Source organism: Amblyomma maculatum, chromosome 3 (genome assembly GCF_055883805.1).
Source record: "Amblyomma maculatum isolate TAMU_Amacu chromosome 3, ASM5588380v1, whole genome shotgun sequence".
Lineage (NCBI taxonomy): Eukaryota > Metazoa > Arthropoda > Arachnida > Ixodida > Ixodidae > Amblyomma > Amblyomma maculatum.
In genome coordinates this window covers 173,418,965-173,433,463 of record NC_139346.1, presented here as the reverse complement: position 1 = coordinate 173,433,463, position 14,499 = coordinate 173,418,965, and the positions used below count along the sequence as shown (strand labels likewise).

Genomic DNA, 14,499 nt, shown 5'->3' with positions numbered 1-14,499 from the left:
AAGCTGGTAGAGGTCTGTTTTTATTTTGCTCCTACTACTACGATTTTTGGGTTGAGCGTCGTTGTCGCAGTAACAGCCGCACAGCATTATCTACGATAAGAACTCGGAGGTGGAAAGATCACGGCAACGCACCACTTTTAGTGGTCTAATCGCAGTGACGACACAGGTTAATAGGCAGTTCTCCCTCGTAACTACTCTCTTACTGCTCAGAACACAAGGCGTCTTTTACCAAGGACGTCTACAGAAGAACTCTGTGAGAGTGAATATGCTGCAAAGATAAGAGTGGTCTGCAACTGTACATATATGTATGCCGATCTCATGTTCGTTACTTCATCGTATAGCAAAAAGGAAATATCACTACCGCTGTCGGTAAACCTTGCGAGTGGTAACCACCCTGTCGTTTCTTATTTCGGTGAATAAAGTTTTGTTATCATTATTATTCCCGTGCGCCGCTTTAAATCATTATTCGCACTTACAGTGATGGAGAGGCCACTCTTTTATTAGCATCACACTTCCTCTTGCGAGCTGTCCTTCGAGTCTCTTTCGTTCACAGGCTGTTCACTTTATGCAACCATCGACAAGAGCACAGGAAAACACGTGCTTCCGCTGCCAGCACTTCCGCAGTCGAAGCGCATGGCCGCGGGAGGCGAGGGAGGAAGAACCGGGGGGCCGGACACGTGTCTGCGAGCGTGCACAGGCTCCGCTCGAGACAGACACTGGCGGTCCAGACAGGCAAACAAAAACCCCGCTCCTACTTCTGCTGCTGCCTGTGCGACGGCTCTGACTCATGGCGCACGCGCACTGCCACCCAGCCCGGGGTTCACGCGGTGTGCTTCGCCGGAGCAGTTTATTGATCGCGCATGGGGGACCCCGACGAACAGACCCAGGCCGCCTCTACCGGCAGCGCCCACGCGAGACACCCCGCATGTGATTCGTTCGTCCGAGGGGGAGCGGCCATTGCGTGCAACGCACACACGTCCGGAGCACTGTTGTTTCGTTGACCAGCTGGTCTCCTGCAGAGTCATAAGCCCGTGTGCCCGAGAGCGGTCGTTCACGCATCAGGACTCGGGCGGTAGAACAGCATGTTGACTACCCCGCTAGGATTTCTCTCGCAGCGTCAGTGATTGCACGACTCCTCCACCCTGGAAAGCGAGGTGAGATATTCGCCGAATTATCGCAGTGATTAGCGAGTTACCAGGACGTGAGCGAGTTCCCCAAAAAAAGCAAAATGCCACCTAGTTTCCACTAATAGACACCGCTCGTTTGCTCTCTTCCCACTTTAAAAGCGACTGTCAGCTGTTTTTCTCCAGCTGCGCTTGCGATCCCGGCAATTGCACATATGGTGCCGCATGCAGTGACTTTGTTGCATCGCCGGTTGCTGCACTGTCGCAGTGTCAGTTTCGCTTGGGTTCCATGCGTTATAAGGGGAATTAGTGCGGAGAAACGAGCTTGTTGAGACATGCAAACTCTTGTTTCCGTCGTTGCAAGAGCGAGGCCTCTTAGCGTTCTTGCAGCGAAGCACATATGGTTGCTTTGAACCCCGCGCCTCCCGTTACTGTTCGCGCTGTGATGCGTGCGGACTTCGCTGTTTGTGGTAAATGGCCCAACGCTACGTGCAAGTAACGTGATATTATTGCATGGATTAGGTAAGAATTAGTTTGCTGGTAACATAATAGGAAGCAATGTAGTGCAGGTGAATGCCATATGCCGGTGAATGGAAGTTTTGTGCTTTCTGAAATTTTGTACACCGGCTGCAGGGAATGCACAATTGCCGGTTTAATTTTAATACTGCAATTTTTTCTTGCAGTCGGTTACAGTTCCGTGCTATTGTGTCAGCCAGGAAGCCTTTTTATTTCCACAAACAGTCAGCGCACAGTATGTGACACAACCATTACGGAGAAAATATTGACGCTGCCAATTGTACGATTTCGGGTGATTCTATACTCTACGGTCTGTGCTGAAATATATCATGAGCAATCGCCAAGCCGTAAAAGGGCAAGGATGTTTTTGTTCGCAGACAGATGAAAGTGGCATTTTCATATACGTATGTAAACTCACGTCTATTCAAGGAAATCTGTTTTCACTTGTTTGAAACCTGAAACATGCTCGGCACGACAAAGATTCAAGAAAGATAAATTTTGCATCTTTTTTATTGTGTATATTCTTCTAAAACTCCGTGGTTCTCATCACTCTTGTCTACCTCTCGGTATGATAAAGAACGGCTTGTGTAAATCAGGCTTCGGAAAGGCGAGTGGAAACAATAAAGCTGGAATTTGTCAAGCAGACAATTCGACATTAGTCAACACCGTGACAGGAAACACTGCGTCATTTCCGCCTCTTCGAGCTAAACAGCATGAAATGCTTCGAAGCGACCTTTGGAAACATGTGCTGCTGCCACCGCACGTGGCTTTGCGGACGTATATCTCACTCTATGTACTTGCTCAGTTCAGAACTGCTTGCGATGCTAAAATCTAACGTGAACTTTTGACAGCTTCCTAACAAGAGCTGAAGGAATATGGCTTGCTTCTATGTATCCTCCGCTCCAGATTCTTCTCGAAGCATATGAAGATTTCCAAGGCTCAGAACTGAGATATTGGATTACATGCGGGTTATACATGGTAATGTGTTATTATGGCTTACGTATTTTTTTTCTCGCAAAGGTTTAAAAAAAACAGTAATCACCTAATAATGGTGTGCCAGCTAATCAATGAGTCGTGAGGTTACGTAGTTACTCAGTGCTGAAACTGTTTTTCCCGACTCCTCCAGGTTGTGACGCTGAGGAGTTGACCGGAAACGTTCACTCTACTGCCTAGTCTCCCAATACGCTTCCCGTCGTCAAGATGGATTCGGGTTTCAAGGCTTTCCTCCGCAAGCTCCGGAGGACGAAACCGTTGGGCACTGACCTGCTCGAGACGTCTCTGAAACGATGTCTGTCCACCTTCGACATCACCCTCCTGGGCATCGGACACATGATGGGCTCGGGCATCTACGTCCTCACTGCCACCGTAGCCAAATCAGTGGCCGGTCCTGCTGTGGTCCTGTCCTTCCTGATCAGCGGTGTGGCTTCTCTACTGGCTGCCTTCAGCTATGCCGAGTTCGGCGTTCGTTTTCCCAAGGCCGGCTCGGCCTACTCCTACACGTATTTGGCCGTCGGCGAGTTCTGGGCGTTCATCGTCGGTTGGAACGTGGTGCTAGAGAATGTCATCGGTCTCGCAGCAGTGGCGAGGGCATGCAGCGCCTACGTAGACTCACTGCTAGGCAACGTCATCAAGGTGTGGACGGCGGAGCACGTGGGCAAGATACATGCGACATTCTTCTCGGAGGAACCGGACCTTTTCGCATTCGTCTTCATAGTGGTCTTCGTGATCGTCATGTCGCTAGGCGTCCGGGCTTCGTCGCATATCAATAACATATTCTCCATCGTGAATATTGGCATCGCTCTGCTCATAATCGGCGTGGGATCGTACTTCGCCAAGACCGAGAACTGGACCAATCCGGCTACAGGAGGGTTCATGCCTTACGGGTGGCACGGCGTGCTGGCTGCATCAGCTTCCTGCTTCTACGCTTACATAGGGTTCGATTCCATCGCCACGTCTGGAGAGGAGGCTAGCGACCCGCAGAAATCACTACCTCTCGCGACGTTCATTTCCATGAGCATCGTTACTGTCATCTACATATCAATATCGGCGGTGTTGACGCTCATGGTGAACTACACCGACATAACGAGCGAGTCCGGTCTCCCAGACGCTCTTGCTGCCAACGGTGCCACTTGGGCTAAGGTAAGATGGCTACGTTTGCACCAATCATTCAATTAAACGAATGAAATCTGGCTCTTCAGTGTGTTTAGATTGATGAAGGGGCACATAATTAGACGAAGCATTTGTTTAATCGATTATTGCATTAAATATTTCGTATATGAACTACTCGCTGTCACTGATAAAAGGGCACTTTAAAACTGCATATTCGTATTCTTTTCTGTGGCTTTTTGTACGGCTGTACAACTTTGTGAAATATGCTTCAGTCCTGATTTTTTTAAAAATAAATGCTGAATTTCTCCCTAGAGCTCTTTAACCGACAGTCTTGTAGCGGCAGTCGAGTGGGTCCTCACTAGGGTTGTGCGAACGGTACTTTTCCCATACCGAATCGAACACGAACAGTGCAGCTTTGCTATCCAGTCGAATACGAATGATGTAGCTAAAGATCGAATCGAACACGAATCGAATGCTCTGCAGGTTATGTTCATATCATTTTTTGCGCTGATTATGAAATATAAAGTCATGTCTAAAATTCAATTTCATTCAGAATGCTGTTTGATATTCAGTTTACAACAATGCACAGCTGTGTCAACCTTGACCACAGGTAAGATCAAGTCCGAATCTTAAAAAAAAAAAAAATGCGAAAGTATCAGTAATCAGAACAAAGTAGTGCTCGCGGTAACGTGAAGTAGAATTTGAACGTGATAATAAAATTACTAGATGCAGCTTGGCTAGATGTACAGTATGGCACGACTAGAGCGCACAACTAGAAATAAAGTACTGTTAATATTGCATCAGTCGAATAACATCGCATCAACTAAGAGAAGATAAGACTTTCTCAGACTAGTCATCAAAAATATTTAAAATGCTTGACTAGATTTTAGCACTAACATAGCTGGGAAAGGGCATAGAAAATGTAGACACAACACTGGACTAACGTACAGTTATTCCTTAATGGGTTATTGGCTAGGAATAAAATTGGTCGTAACAGTATGAGGAACGATCATTCGCAAAGATAAAATTTGATATCACAAAATGTGGAATATTAAAGTAGTGCAGAACCAGTGCAACAAAGCGCTTAAAAAAAAAAATTGTGAAAGACCGGTCATGTCGCAATGGCAGCACTGTACATAAAACGAGTATTCGAGAATTATTCGGAATTTTGCGAAGATATTTGAACAGTTTAGAATAATTTTCAGTTTACACTATTTGATTGGTTTAACAAAATGAATATGAGGATATGCGATTCGATATTCGAAAACGTTGGGCATTCGCACAACCGCAGCCCTCACCACTCACATCACAGTGTGTCACCAGTCATAAGTAGACAAAGACGGTTAGTATTCTGTCATTCTGCCTTTGATAAACTATTGAAAGTCATTCAAGCGACCTATCGCTCATCATTCGAAAAGGACGGTATTCTGCTATGACCTTCTGATTTAGAGAATCGTGAGATGTACATACGAACCTCGAAACGAGTGAATTACATCCACTCTAACCAATTTAGAGGCAGCACACAGGTACGCACATATCTACCGGGAAAAATTACACTAAAGGCAGAGAAACCACGCTATCAGATGTATCTCAAAGTATACATATATGCACCGCGAAACGAGCGCATGGGTTGATTGTGAGAGCGCGGGTTGACGTGATTGCGAGAAGGTTGGTTGACGTCATTAGTGACGTTATGAAAAACAGGCATAGGTCGTGTCAGTAACCACATTTATAACAACAAGACGCTTGGTGACAACAGAAACACGGGCAGCGCAGGTGTAACGAAACTTCATCAGAGAATCGTGCAGGAATTCTATGCCACATTGGACAATGGTAAAAATAAATACTCTATACTCCGCACTGGTAATCTGTAAATCGCAAATTTTTAACTTTTAGAGTTCTAAACCTGAGAACTGTATGCCGGAAATCACGATAGCCGGGTTTCGGAGCCGAGCATCGCCACAGGTGCGATCGAAGAGCTTTTGTCTTGACAACAGTTTTCTTTTTTGCGGCGGCTAGCAAACGCTGCCTTTTTTGGTTTTAACCAGCTAACTTTGGCGGCTTCATTTACGCGGTGATCAGGCCGCGGCTGCTCAGAGGGTGTGGTTCCAACTGCTGCGCCAAGGCGGCGTGCTTAAATACCGGCTACGGCGGCCGCATTTGGACGGAGGCGAGATGAGAACATACGCCTGTGTTGTGCGATGTTAGTGTGCAACAAATTACAACAGGAGGTCGAAATTATACAGCGGTGACTCGTATAGCCCACGAGAAGCTTCCTGGCAAATCGTTTACATACATCAGGGTTACTATTTATGACTGAAAAACAAAGCTATCTCTCCGAGGTTCTTGTCTCATAAAAAGAACTACAAGCCACCTACGATGCTAATTAAAGGTCTCGTAGAAAGAGGCTTTCAAAGTTCCATCAAAATCACTTAACGGGATTTCTTGTCTTTCTCCGTTCTCTTCCCAGGTGATCGTGATAATCGGCGCCGTGTGTGGTATGGTGACCGTGCTGATGGGCAACGTGTACGCGCTCACGCGCATCGTGTACGCTATGGCCGAGGACGGCCTCTTGTTCTCCTGGTTCTCCCGCGTGCACCAGCGCACGCAGCTGCCGCTCACGGCTATGTACTCATTTTCGGTGCTGTCCGCCTTCTTGGCCGTCTTTCTGGACATTCACACCTTGGTCGAGATGATGTCCATTGGCACGCTGCTCGCCTACCTCGTGGTCAGTGCGTCGCTCATAATCGTCCGGTACATGCCCGTTTCCAGACTCATGGTGAGGAAGTCACGATTTCTCTGCACCGTATGGTTGAAAGTGCTTGCTTATCGTGAACATGCATGTTGGCAAATCTTCGGGTGATGTTTCCATGGACCTAGAGTTAAATATCATCGGCGTCCGTGTTAAGAGGCGTTGCTGATCGGTCCCTCACCGTGCAATTAGTTTTCACGGCGATCGCACTCCACAGTTTAAACACAAACACAAAGAGAAGGAATACACAAAACACGGACGAAAGCTGCACTCTCAACTGGTTTATTGGGAAAAATTTCCAGTATAAAAGGTTCACACGTCTGCGCACTATAGAGAGGATAAGAACCCGCAACCATGTGCCAAGGTAAAACGAGAAAACATCTTATCACAATGTGGTTGCGGGTTCTTATCCTTCTATGTAGTGCGCAGACGCGTGAGCTTTTTATACTGGAAATTTTTCCCAATAAACCAGTTGAGAGTGTAGCGTTCGTCCGTGTTTTGTGTGTTCCTTCTCTTTGTGTTTGTTCCTAATCGCTGCCGGTATGAATCAAGAATGTTATCAACTTGGCCAAAAACTTGTTTTACACTCCTCAGTATCACAGAAACGACTATTCGGTCTGCTGTACAGTATAGCACTGAACATGGAACATTTTTGCTAAATTGTTAACTCTTACTTCTCACGTTTGGCGATTTCGCGTAGGTTTGTCCGGGTCTGTCACGTGACCACCAAGGGCTTGAGTTCGAATTTCTAAGTTCGAAGCAGTGTTCACATAGGTGGGTTGACACCTTATCCCAAGATGGCGGCCATTCTAAGGCCCATCCTGTTTTACGTGATGCCACCCAAGATGTCGGCCACCTTAAGTTCCACCCTAGGTCATGTGGTGTCACCCAAGATGGCGGCCACTCTAGGTTGCGCGGTGCCACCTAAGATAGCGGCCACCCTGAGGCCCACCGTAGGTCACGTGTAGTTTTATCTTCTTATTACCTTCACACTCACACTTCATTTCACCTTGGGCAGAGAAATTTTCTGGCAGAAACTGGTTGATCTCTTTCAGATTGAGCTCCCAATGCACGCATTAAGGAACAAATTCTGTGCCGCACGTGAACGACACCTTCTCATGGTTTTCTTGACAATAAAGTGACAATTATATGGATTTTATGCGGAGAACTTAGCTGTAAAACAGGGGAGAGTGATATCTTTTTCGCTTTGCAAGGCGGAGCTAAAACCTTTGTACCCTTTTAGAGAGGTATAGTCCTGGACTGCGTATTTATAGAAACTCAGACTTTTCCGCGTAGTCGGTTTGGACATTTGAACCTCTACGTCACAGTTTCATGCCACCACTCGACTTGTGGCGCAGCACATAAGGTCCTCATTACTCAGTAACCTTTTACAGGGATGCGCATAATATTGATGCACCTTGCCGTGCCATTCCTTAACCACCTGTTCTCATTCCTTTATTCTATTTGTCATGGCGAAAGGCAGCTTACCTGATTGGCATATATGTGGTTTGACCTCCCTGTGTTTTGCTTGCGCACCTTTCTCGCTGCCATATTGAGGTAGCATTATAGCTTTCAACACCTGGCTGATATTTGACTGCTGAAAAATTTCGCAGGGTGAAGACAATCAGGACCCTCCCGACATGGCCAAGCCTTCGTTGCCCGAAGAGGAAGGTATCTTCGACGGAGCTGGCGACGTGGCCGGTCGGCTGCGGGCCACGTTCGCCTTCTTGCACCGACTCTACCCGTTCAACCAGCCGCCGGGTATAGTGGTCTCGTACTGCATCACGACGCTCACCCTTGACGTCTTTCTGCTGAGCTTCCTGACGCAGCTGCTCATAGAACCCATCGCCAGAGGAAGCTTCTGGGCCATCCTCCTCGTGGTGTTCCTCTCGCTGGTGGCGCTGTTCTGCTTCGTGGTCATCCTCATGCACCAGCAGTCCACCACATTGCTTCACTACAAGGTAAGCGTTCGCAGCACGTTTGGGCTAGTTGGGCAAGAAAGAATGGAAGCCGCTAACGGTGAGTGACGAGTGCTAGCGGTTCAGTAAATGACTACCACATTGATGACAACACGCCGAACTACCATAAATGACCACTGAACTCCCCCAGAATCGCCATTGAACTGCCATTGGTGGAGCACTAATACCTGCATGCCCTATGAATGGTTTGGTGAATTCATGGCTGAAAAGAAGTGCTTGTACTCTGAATCACAATCAGGGCCAAGGTCTTCGGTTTGAATACGGTTACCTGAGATGGCCTTTGCAGGAAGGTGGAGGCTCAGGTAAAATGCACGCGCCCCAAGTCAGCAGCTTTCTAGTCCGGCTTTTTTGCAGGCGAAATTGGGCATATATGGGCGAGACGGGGCCATCGCTGACAATTATTGCAAAATGAGGAAAACTATATCAATGCAGCTTGCACCCTAAAACAAAACTCTGTATCATCTTATTTATGGACCTGCAAAAATTGTGCTTTATGAGCGCGAAAGTTACTTTCGCATTGTGGTTGTGTCATTGGGATACATCAGCATGCATGTAAACGGAAATTAACTGCAACCATCAGTCTGATTAGCGAAGTTCAGGTTTTTTGCAATGCTTGTTGACAGTACGTAGACACTTCGGCGCGAAATCGAAGATGTGTTCGGTTGTGTAGCGTTGGCGCTTTTGATATGGCTTCAGAACTTGTCAGTTAATGGCCACGAAAAGCAACCTCAGCCTGAATATTTCGTATTTGGGCACCCAGGCAGTGCTATAGGGGAAATCCTGCGTGCGCTTCAAAACTACTTGCGGTCGTATGAGACATAGCTTGCCACCTTTGGCAAACATTCTATTCACGTTTGTTGCTTATTCGAGAGAAGTTTAAGGAGTAACAAGACTGCGTAAAGCATGATGGGCAACACCATGTTTATTACAACTCATTCATTGTAGTCGGTAACAAGACTCACGAACGCAATGTTCGCTTTAAAGGTATAGGAAGAAACCAAAGCATATGTTTAATTCGACTACATCTTTAATTTGTTCGGCGAAAACGAGGTGAGTGCTAACTTCTTTTTCTGATGAAAATCTTCAACAACAGCAGCGGCAATCGCGGTCACTTTTTAGAGAAATTTGATTAAGATTTGGACGTATAACAAGAATTAATGCTTATAAATGTGTAGAGAGAGACAAACTTATTTAGAGCAGGCGAGAGAAACTAGAGCACTGCGCTTATGTCTGCTAAAGAGCGCAAATGGTGAAAGCTGCTTTACAGGACTGTCTTCACTAACGGCATCGTCATTGTCATCCCTACTGTTAACCTCATCATTATCATTACTATCATTATGATCAATTAAATACACAGCTATTGCCATCGCCACTACGATCATATCATGTTCCCTGACTTCATCTTCGTCATCGCTCTATTCTTTAGGCAAGGAGAATTACTATCGGTTCCTCACGAGCCTGGTGTGGCAGAGTGGTTTGCGTGCTTGGCTGACAATCTGAAGTGAAGTCGATTCTCGACGGAGACACATTTATTTTTAACTGTCAGTTTGTGCGAACCTGCCGACAATTCCACAACCCATGAGCCCATAAAGGCTTTCGCCCTAATATTCGCCCTAGGTGGGCAGTCTCCTTAGTTCAGGAAGCTGTCAAACCGAGCCATATCTCCTCTGTCCTGTCGACCAGACAGATTGGGGCATGGCAGCTGCAGCCTCCAACTGGTCTTTGATGGTTAAGAAAATTTTGATGGTCTTTGATGGTGATGGTTTCATATAGTCCCTTGCATCCTGCACCATTTGTTATAGGGCGTTCGCAAGTTACAGAATGCACATTCATCGCTGCAGGTGGTGAGCGAGATACTATCCAGTAAGATGTAGTAAGGGAAACATGACACGGTTTGAACGCACTTGAACTGAGTAGGGCGTGCGAAAGTTTTTGCGCTCAGATGGAAGTCGATGAGGACGATGTGAAATACACAACACGAGAGCGTTTTTTTTTTTGCGTTTTGTTTTGCAATATGTACGCTGGGCAGTCGGCTGCGGCGATATCTAAGACGTACCTTATCGATTCTCATGAGGAATTCCTAGGTTAGTATCCGATTAACTACGTTGATTTATTTTAGTGTAAAAGCACTACAACTGGACAGACACGCGTTAGACAATTTCGCTGGGCTTTACTCGAAATTTAACCTTGTTAGACCGATGACACCGTGTGAAAACGCTCTTTGAATTACCGCGCCAAAATACGTGGATGGTGACATCACGATCTGACGGGCCAATCAGGAGTCAGGCATAAACAAGGTGATTGTCCGGCTCTGGCGATCGTATGAATGCTTTCGTAACAGAAAAAAAAAGGGAAAATATAGAGAAAGAGCGAGAGAATGGAAAGGCAAAAACTCTGTGTGTGCGTGCACATTTCAGAAAACTTCATCCTATAATTTTGTCTGCAGATCATGTCATTAAGTTTTACTGCTTTGATCGTTGTCTCCTGCATTCAGAGGCCAGAAAGTTACTCTTTTTATTTGTTTACGCGTTGACTGAACTTTGCACATGACGCATTCATTTCAGATGCCACTGGTGCCATTGCTGCCTACGTTAAGTATCATCATCAACGCGACGCTGATGACGACGTTGCAGCCGCTTACTTGGGCCCGGCTGCTTATATGGGTCGCTGTTGGTAAGGTGGACCTTTACTGTTACTATCGCGACTGCAAGAAATCGTTATATCGTGCTCAATGCAGACGAAAACACCCGCTTAATTTTATCACACTGCGTGTTTCTGCCCCGCTACGTAGTCTCTGCAGGTAAATATGCGCGATGATCTGATCAACACCATTCAATATTCAGCGAGGAAGTCAGTGGTGCGTGACGTATTACGCTCCGAAAAGGAAAAGCAAACAGGAAGTTATGGAGCCAGCCACAGCTGTTTCTCCCATGGAACGCGGATCTATTGCTGATTCGGCAGCTCCAACAGCAGCTGTGTTAACTATACCGGCTGGCGTGCCAACTGCGCTTTGTTCTTTGCATTTTGCTTCTCTAGTTGCCTGCACCTAAACAAGTAGCTGCAGCTTCATGGTCTCCCTCCTTTTACAAGCAGATGCATTGGCGCCTCTCGCCAGTTTTCGTTTGACCATGATTAGTTAATTCCGGAAAATAACGTAGTAGGCAAGTAGTTAGCCCGGTCTGCTCTTCAGCAGTTGTATTAAGTGCAATAACTAGTGAGACCGTACACAAGTGCAACTAGGAGTGGGGTATAGTGACACTGTAGTACATTTTGTTAGCTTATAACTGCGTGGCTTTTTCTACACTGAACGGAACTAGTGACATGCAGCATGTTCCCGTATTTATGAGCTTTTTGCATGCCGCGGTAGTGCGAAGCTGGTCGCCAACGGTTGGTCGGGCGGTGGTAGACAGTACATAAGTTGGGATTTGTGGATCACCCATGACGTCATCATTATTCATGTATGTAGATGGGAAGTGCGCGCACTGCTGTTTGTACTGGTACTGAGACCGGGAGCCAGGAAAAGAAGTCGACAAAGGCTTAACGAAGCAAATTTACTCCAGAACGACTATTTTTAAACAGGAAGCCATACTATAAAATTGAAAACCAAAACATGTCTTAACGAATGCGGTTGCTTTCGTGCATTATAAGCTAAAAGGTATCGGTACTGGATCACGGCTTCGTTACTTGCATTTGATAGATGCGTTTATTCTTTGGAAAGGGAGAGAAGTAGGCCGAAATATTCACTGAGTAGGCTTAACACGAGCCTATAGATATTTGGGTAAATTAATTGTACACACATATATGCAACCTGTCAAGCAAACTAAGCAGAAAAGTGTACAAAAGCTTTTCCAGAAACGCGTGAATATATTTTAACGTTCCTAGTGGCGGCCTTGTACTCTTTTATAACCAGCTTTATGCCTAACGTATCCTAAATCCATGTCAATGTCACGCATCCATCTCAAACCTGTCTCAACCCATCATGGTAATTAACCTTGTTGTAGTTATTGTGTTTGGCTGAAACGTTTGTTCGCTTCTGCTTGCAGTTCTCGAAGACCGACCTAATTCTTAAGAATAGACTGCCTTGATTTCATAGCAGAAATTGTCCTCTGAGCTTCAGTAAGCAATATCTATATATGTTTCAGATGTGTCCCAAATAACTACTCTTGCCTGTAGAGTGCTCGGCCGCATTATCTAAGATAACTTCGCCTCAGCACGTTTTTTTTTTTTTCATTTTTGTTTCGTCTTGCCTCTCTCCTAAATTTATATTGGATTTAACAATATACTTCTCTCCTAAATTTATATTGGATTTAACAATATGCGTCAAATCATGTCTGCAAACTGAATTTTAACAGCTTTTGTGAGCTGACAAACTTTCCTCATCTTTCCTCAGGAGTCTTTTATATCAAGGTGTCATAGTGAGCTCAGTATTATGCCTTATCAAATACGAACGGAAGCATGTTACAACAAGTTCTGCCAAGAGAATAGTGTAGCACTTAAATTATTGTACCATCTGTTTTTTCTCAGCAAACGAACTTGGGTGCGCATTGAAGTATTGGAGAACCCTTTTCTTCATTGCTTCGTCTTTTGCTCTGAAATTAACGTATACTTACTCGGGCACACCGCTTTCGATGTGGAGTTTTATACTGGTCTAGAACTCATCCGCTCTCAATATTGCGCAGGGCTCCTGGTTTACTTTATTTACGGCATCAAGCACAGCAAACTGAACCCGGACAGCGTCATCTCTCCTCAGACATCGCTGTTGGCCATGGAGTCTCGAGACCAGCCTCGCAAATGGGGTGCCATGGACAAGGAAGTGTCCGCCACCGGACTGGCCGAAGCGGGCGATATCACCGACGACAAGGAGCCACTCGTATCGTCGTCATCGCCCCCTCCGAAATCTTCGTCTTAGGTGTACATGACAGTATTTTCTTTCGTTGCTTGGATGTCACACTGCACGTTACTATATTTATTGTCATTGAGAACAGTCGGAAGCTAGGCGCTCAGTGCCACTCGATCGGAGAGTGTCACTCTTCTGCATCAACGTTGTGCAGCTACGCTGTCGTCCAGGAGACATTACTGCCTGTACATCTGTCGCTAGGAAGTGAATGAGGGGTTGTCAATGGACGTGGCTGTGCGTCGCAGTCTACTTAATATACGCCGATCTAATTCGAGATGAGAGGAACGAGTAATTCGGGAAGGTGTCAACAGGAACGAGTTGATTAACACAACTCTATGGCCAGCGGCATAGCCAGAAATATTTTTCAGCTGCTGTTCTAAGCCGACGGTAAAAAAAAAAAGAAAAAGAAAAGATGAGCGAAATAAAGGCCGAAAAGAGGGGACCGCTGCTCGTGTGTTGCCTACCTTGAGTAAAAGTAGGGTCCTTTGCCACTACCGGGATGCAAAAGAAATGCCAGCGTTGCACGGAGGCTAACTTTCCTTCGTTCATTGCTGGAAATTCTTTCACAACAATTCTCTCGTGCCATCAGAAATAACCTGAGAGACGGTTTCTAGCACTCTCATGCTATATTACACAAAACCGTCACGGCTCTAAAATACCCACCCGCCATTTTTGAAAACTATGTGATGCATCTACGTGCGCTGTCCTCTATTGAAAACCGCGTTTGAAACGCCCACAAGAAAGAACTTTTACGACCAATAGAATAGGGCAGAAATAAGCAAAATAATAAGGGAGCGTTCCGGCTGCCTGGCTGGTTTATCTTGTCTAATTGTCGACCCTGTCTGCAAGACTAACGCTCCGTGTAGCTAACAGGCTGCTCCTGCACTTCATCCGAAAATGGCTGAAGTTTAACCCTTCTAAACCTAGTTAGACGAAGCGAAAACGTTGTTTTGCTTGGTCTTGTTTTGGTTAGACTCAGGTTTAGACATAGCCAGACATGGTTTAGCAGCGATAAAATTGCCGAGGCTATGGAGTCGAGGACGCCGTCAACTACAAGGTAACGCACGCGATGCTGGATCTGCCGTCAAAGGTCAAAAGTCAAGTGGCTGTAGGTGGTACCAT

General features: G+C 46.0%; 1 protein-coding gene across 1 annotated transcript; it reads left to right on the top strand.

Moving 5' to 3' along the window:
- Window positions 1–663: 663 nt before the first annotated feature.
- LOC146196970 (cationic amino acid transporter 4-like) lies at window positions 664–13,788 on the top strand. Its single transcript, XM_084598683.1, has 6 exons — window positions 664–1,154; window positions 2,767–3,779; window positions 6,220–6,528; window positions 8,115–8,462; window positions 11,045–11,153; window positions 13,160–13,788. Exons 2-6 carry the CDS (start codon window positions 2,841–2,843, stop codon window positions 13,387–13,389), a joined length of 1,935 nt encoding a protein of 644 aa, XP_084454809.1. The 5' UTR covers window positions 664–1,154; window positions 2,767–2,840; the 3' UTR covers window positions 13,390–13,788.
- The last annotated feature ends 711 nt before the right edge of the window (window positions 13,789–14,499 follow it).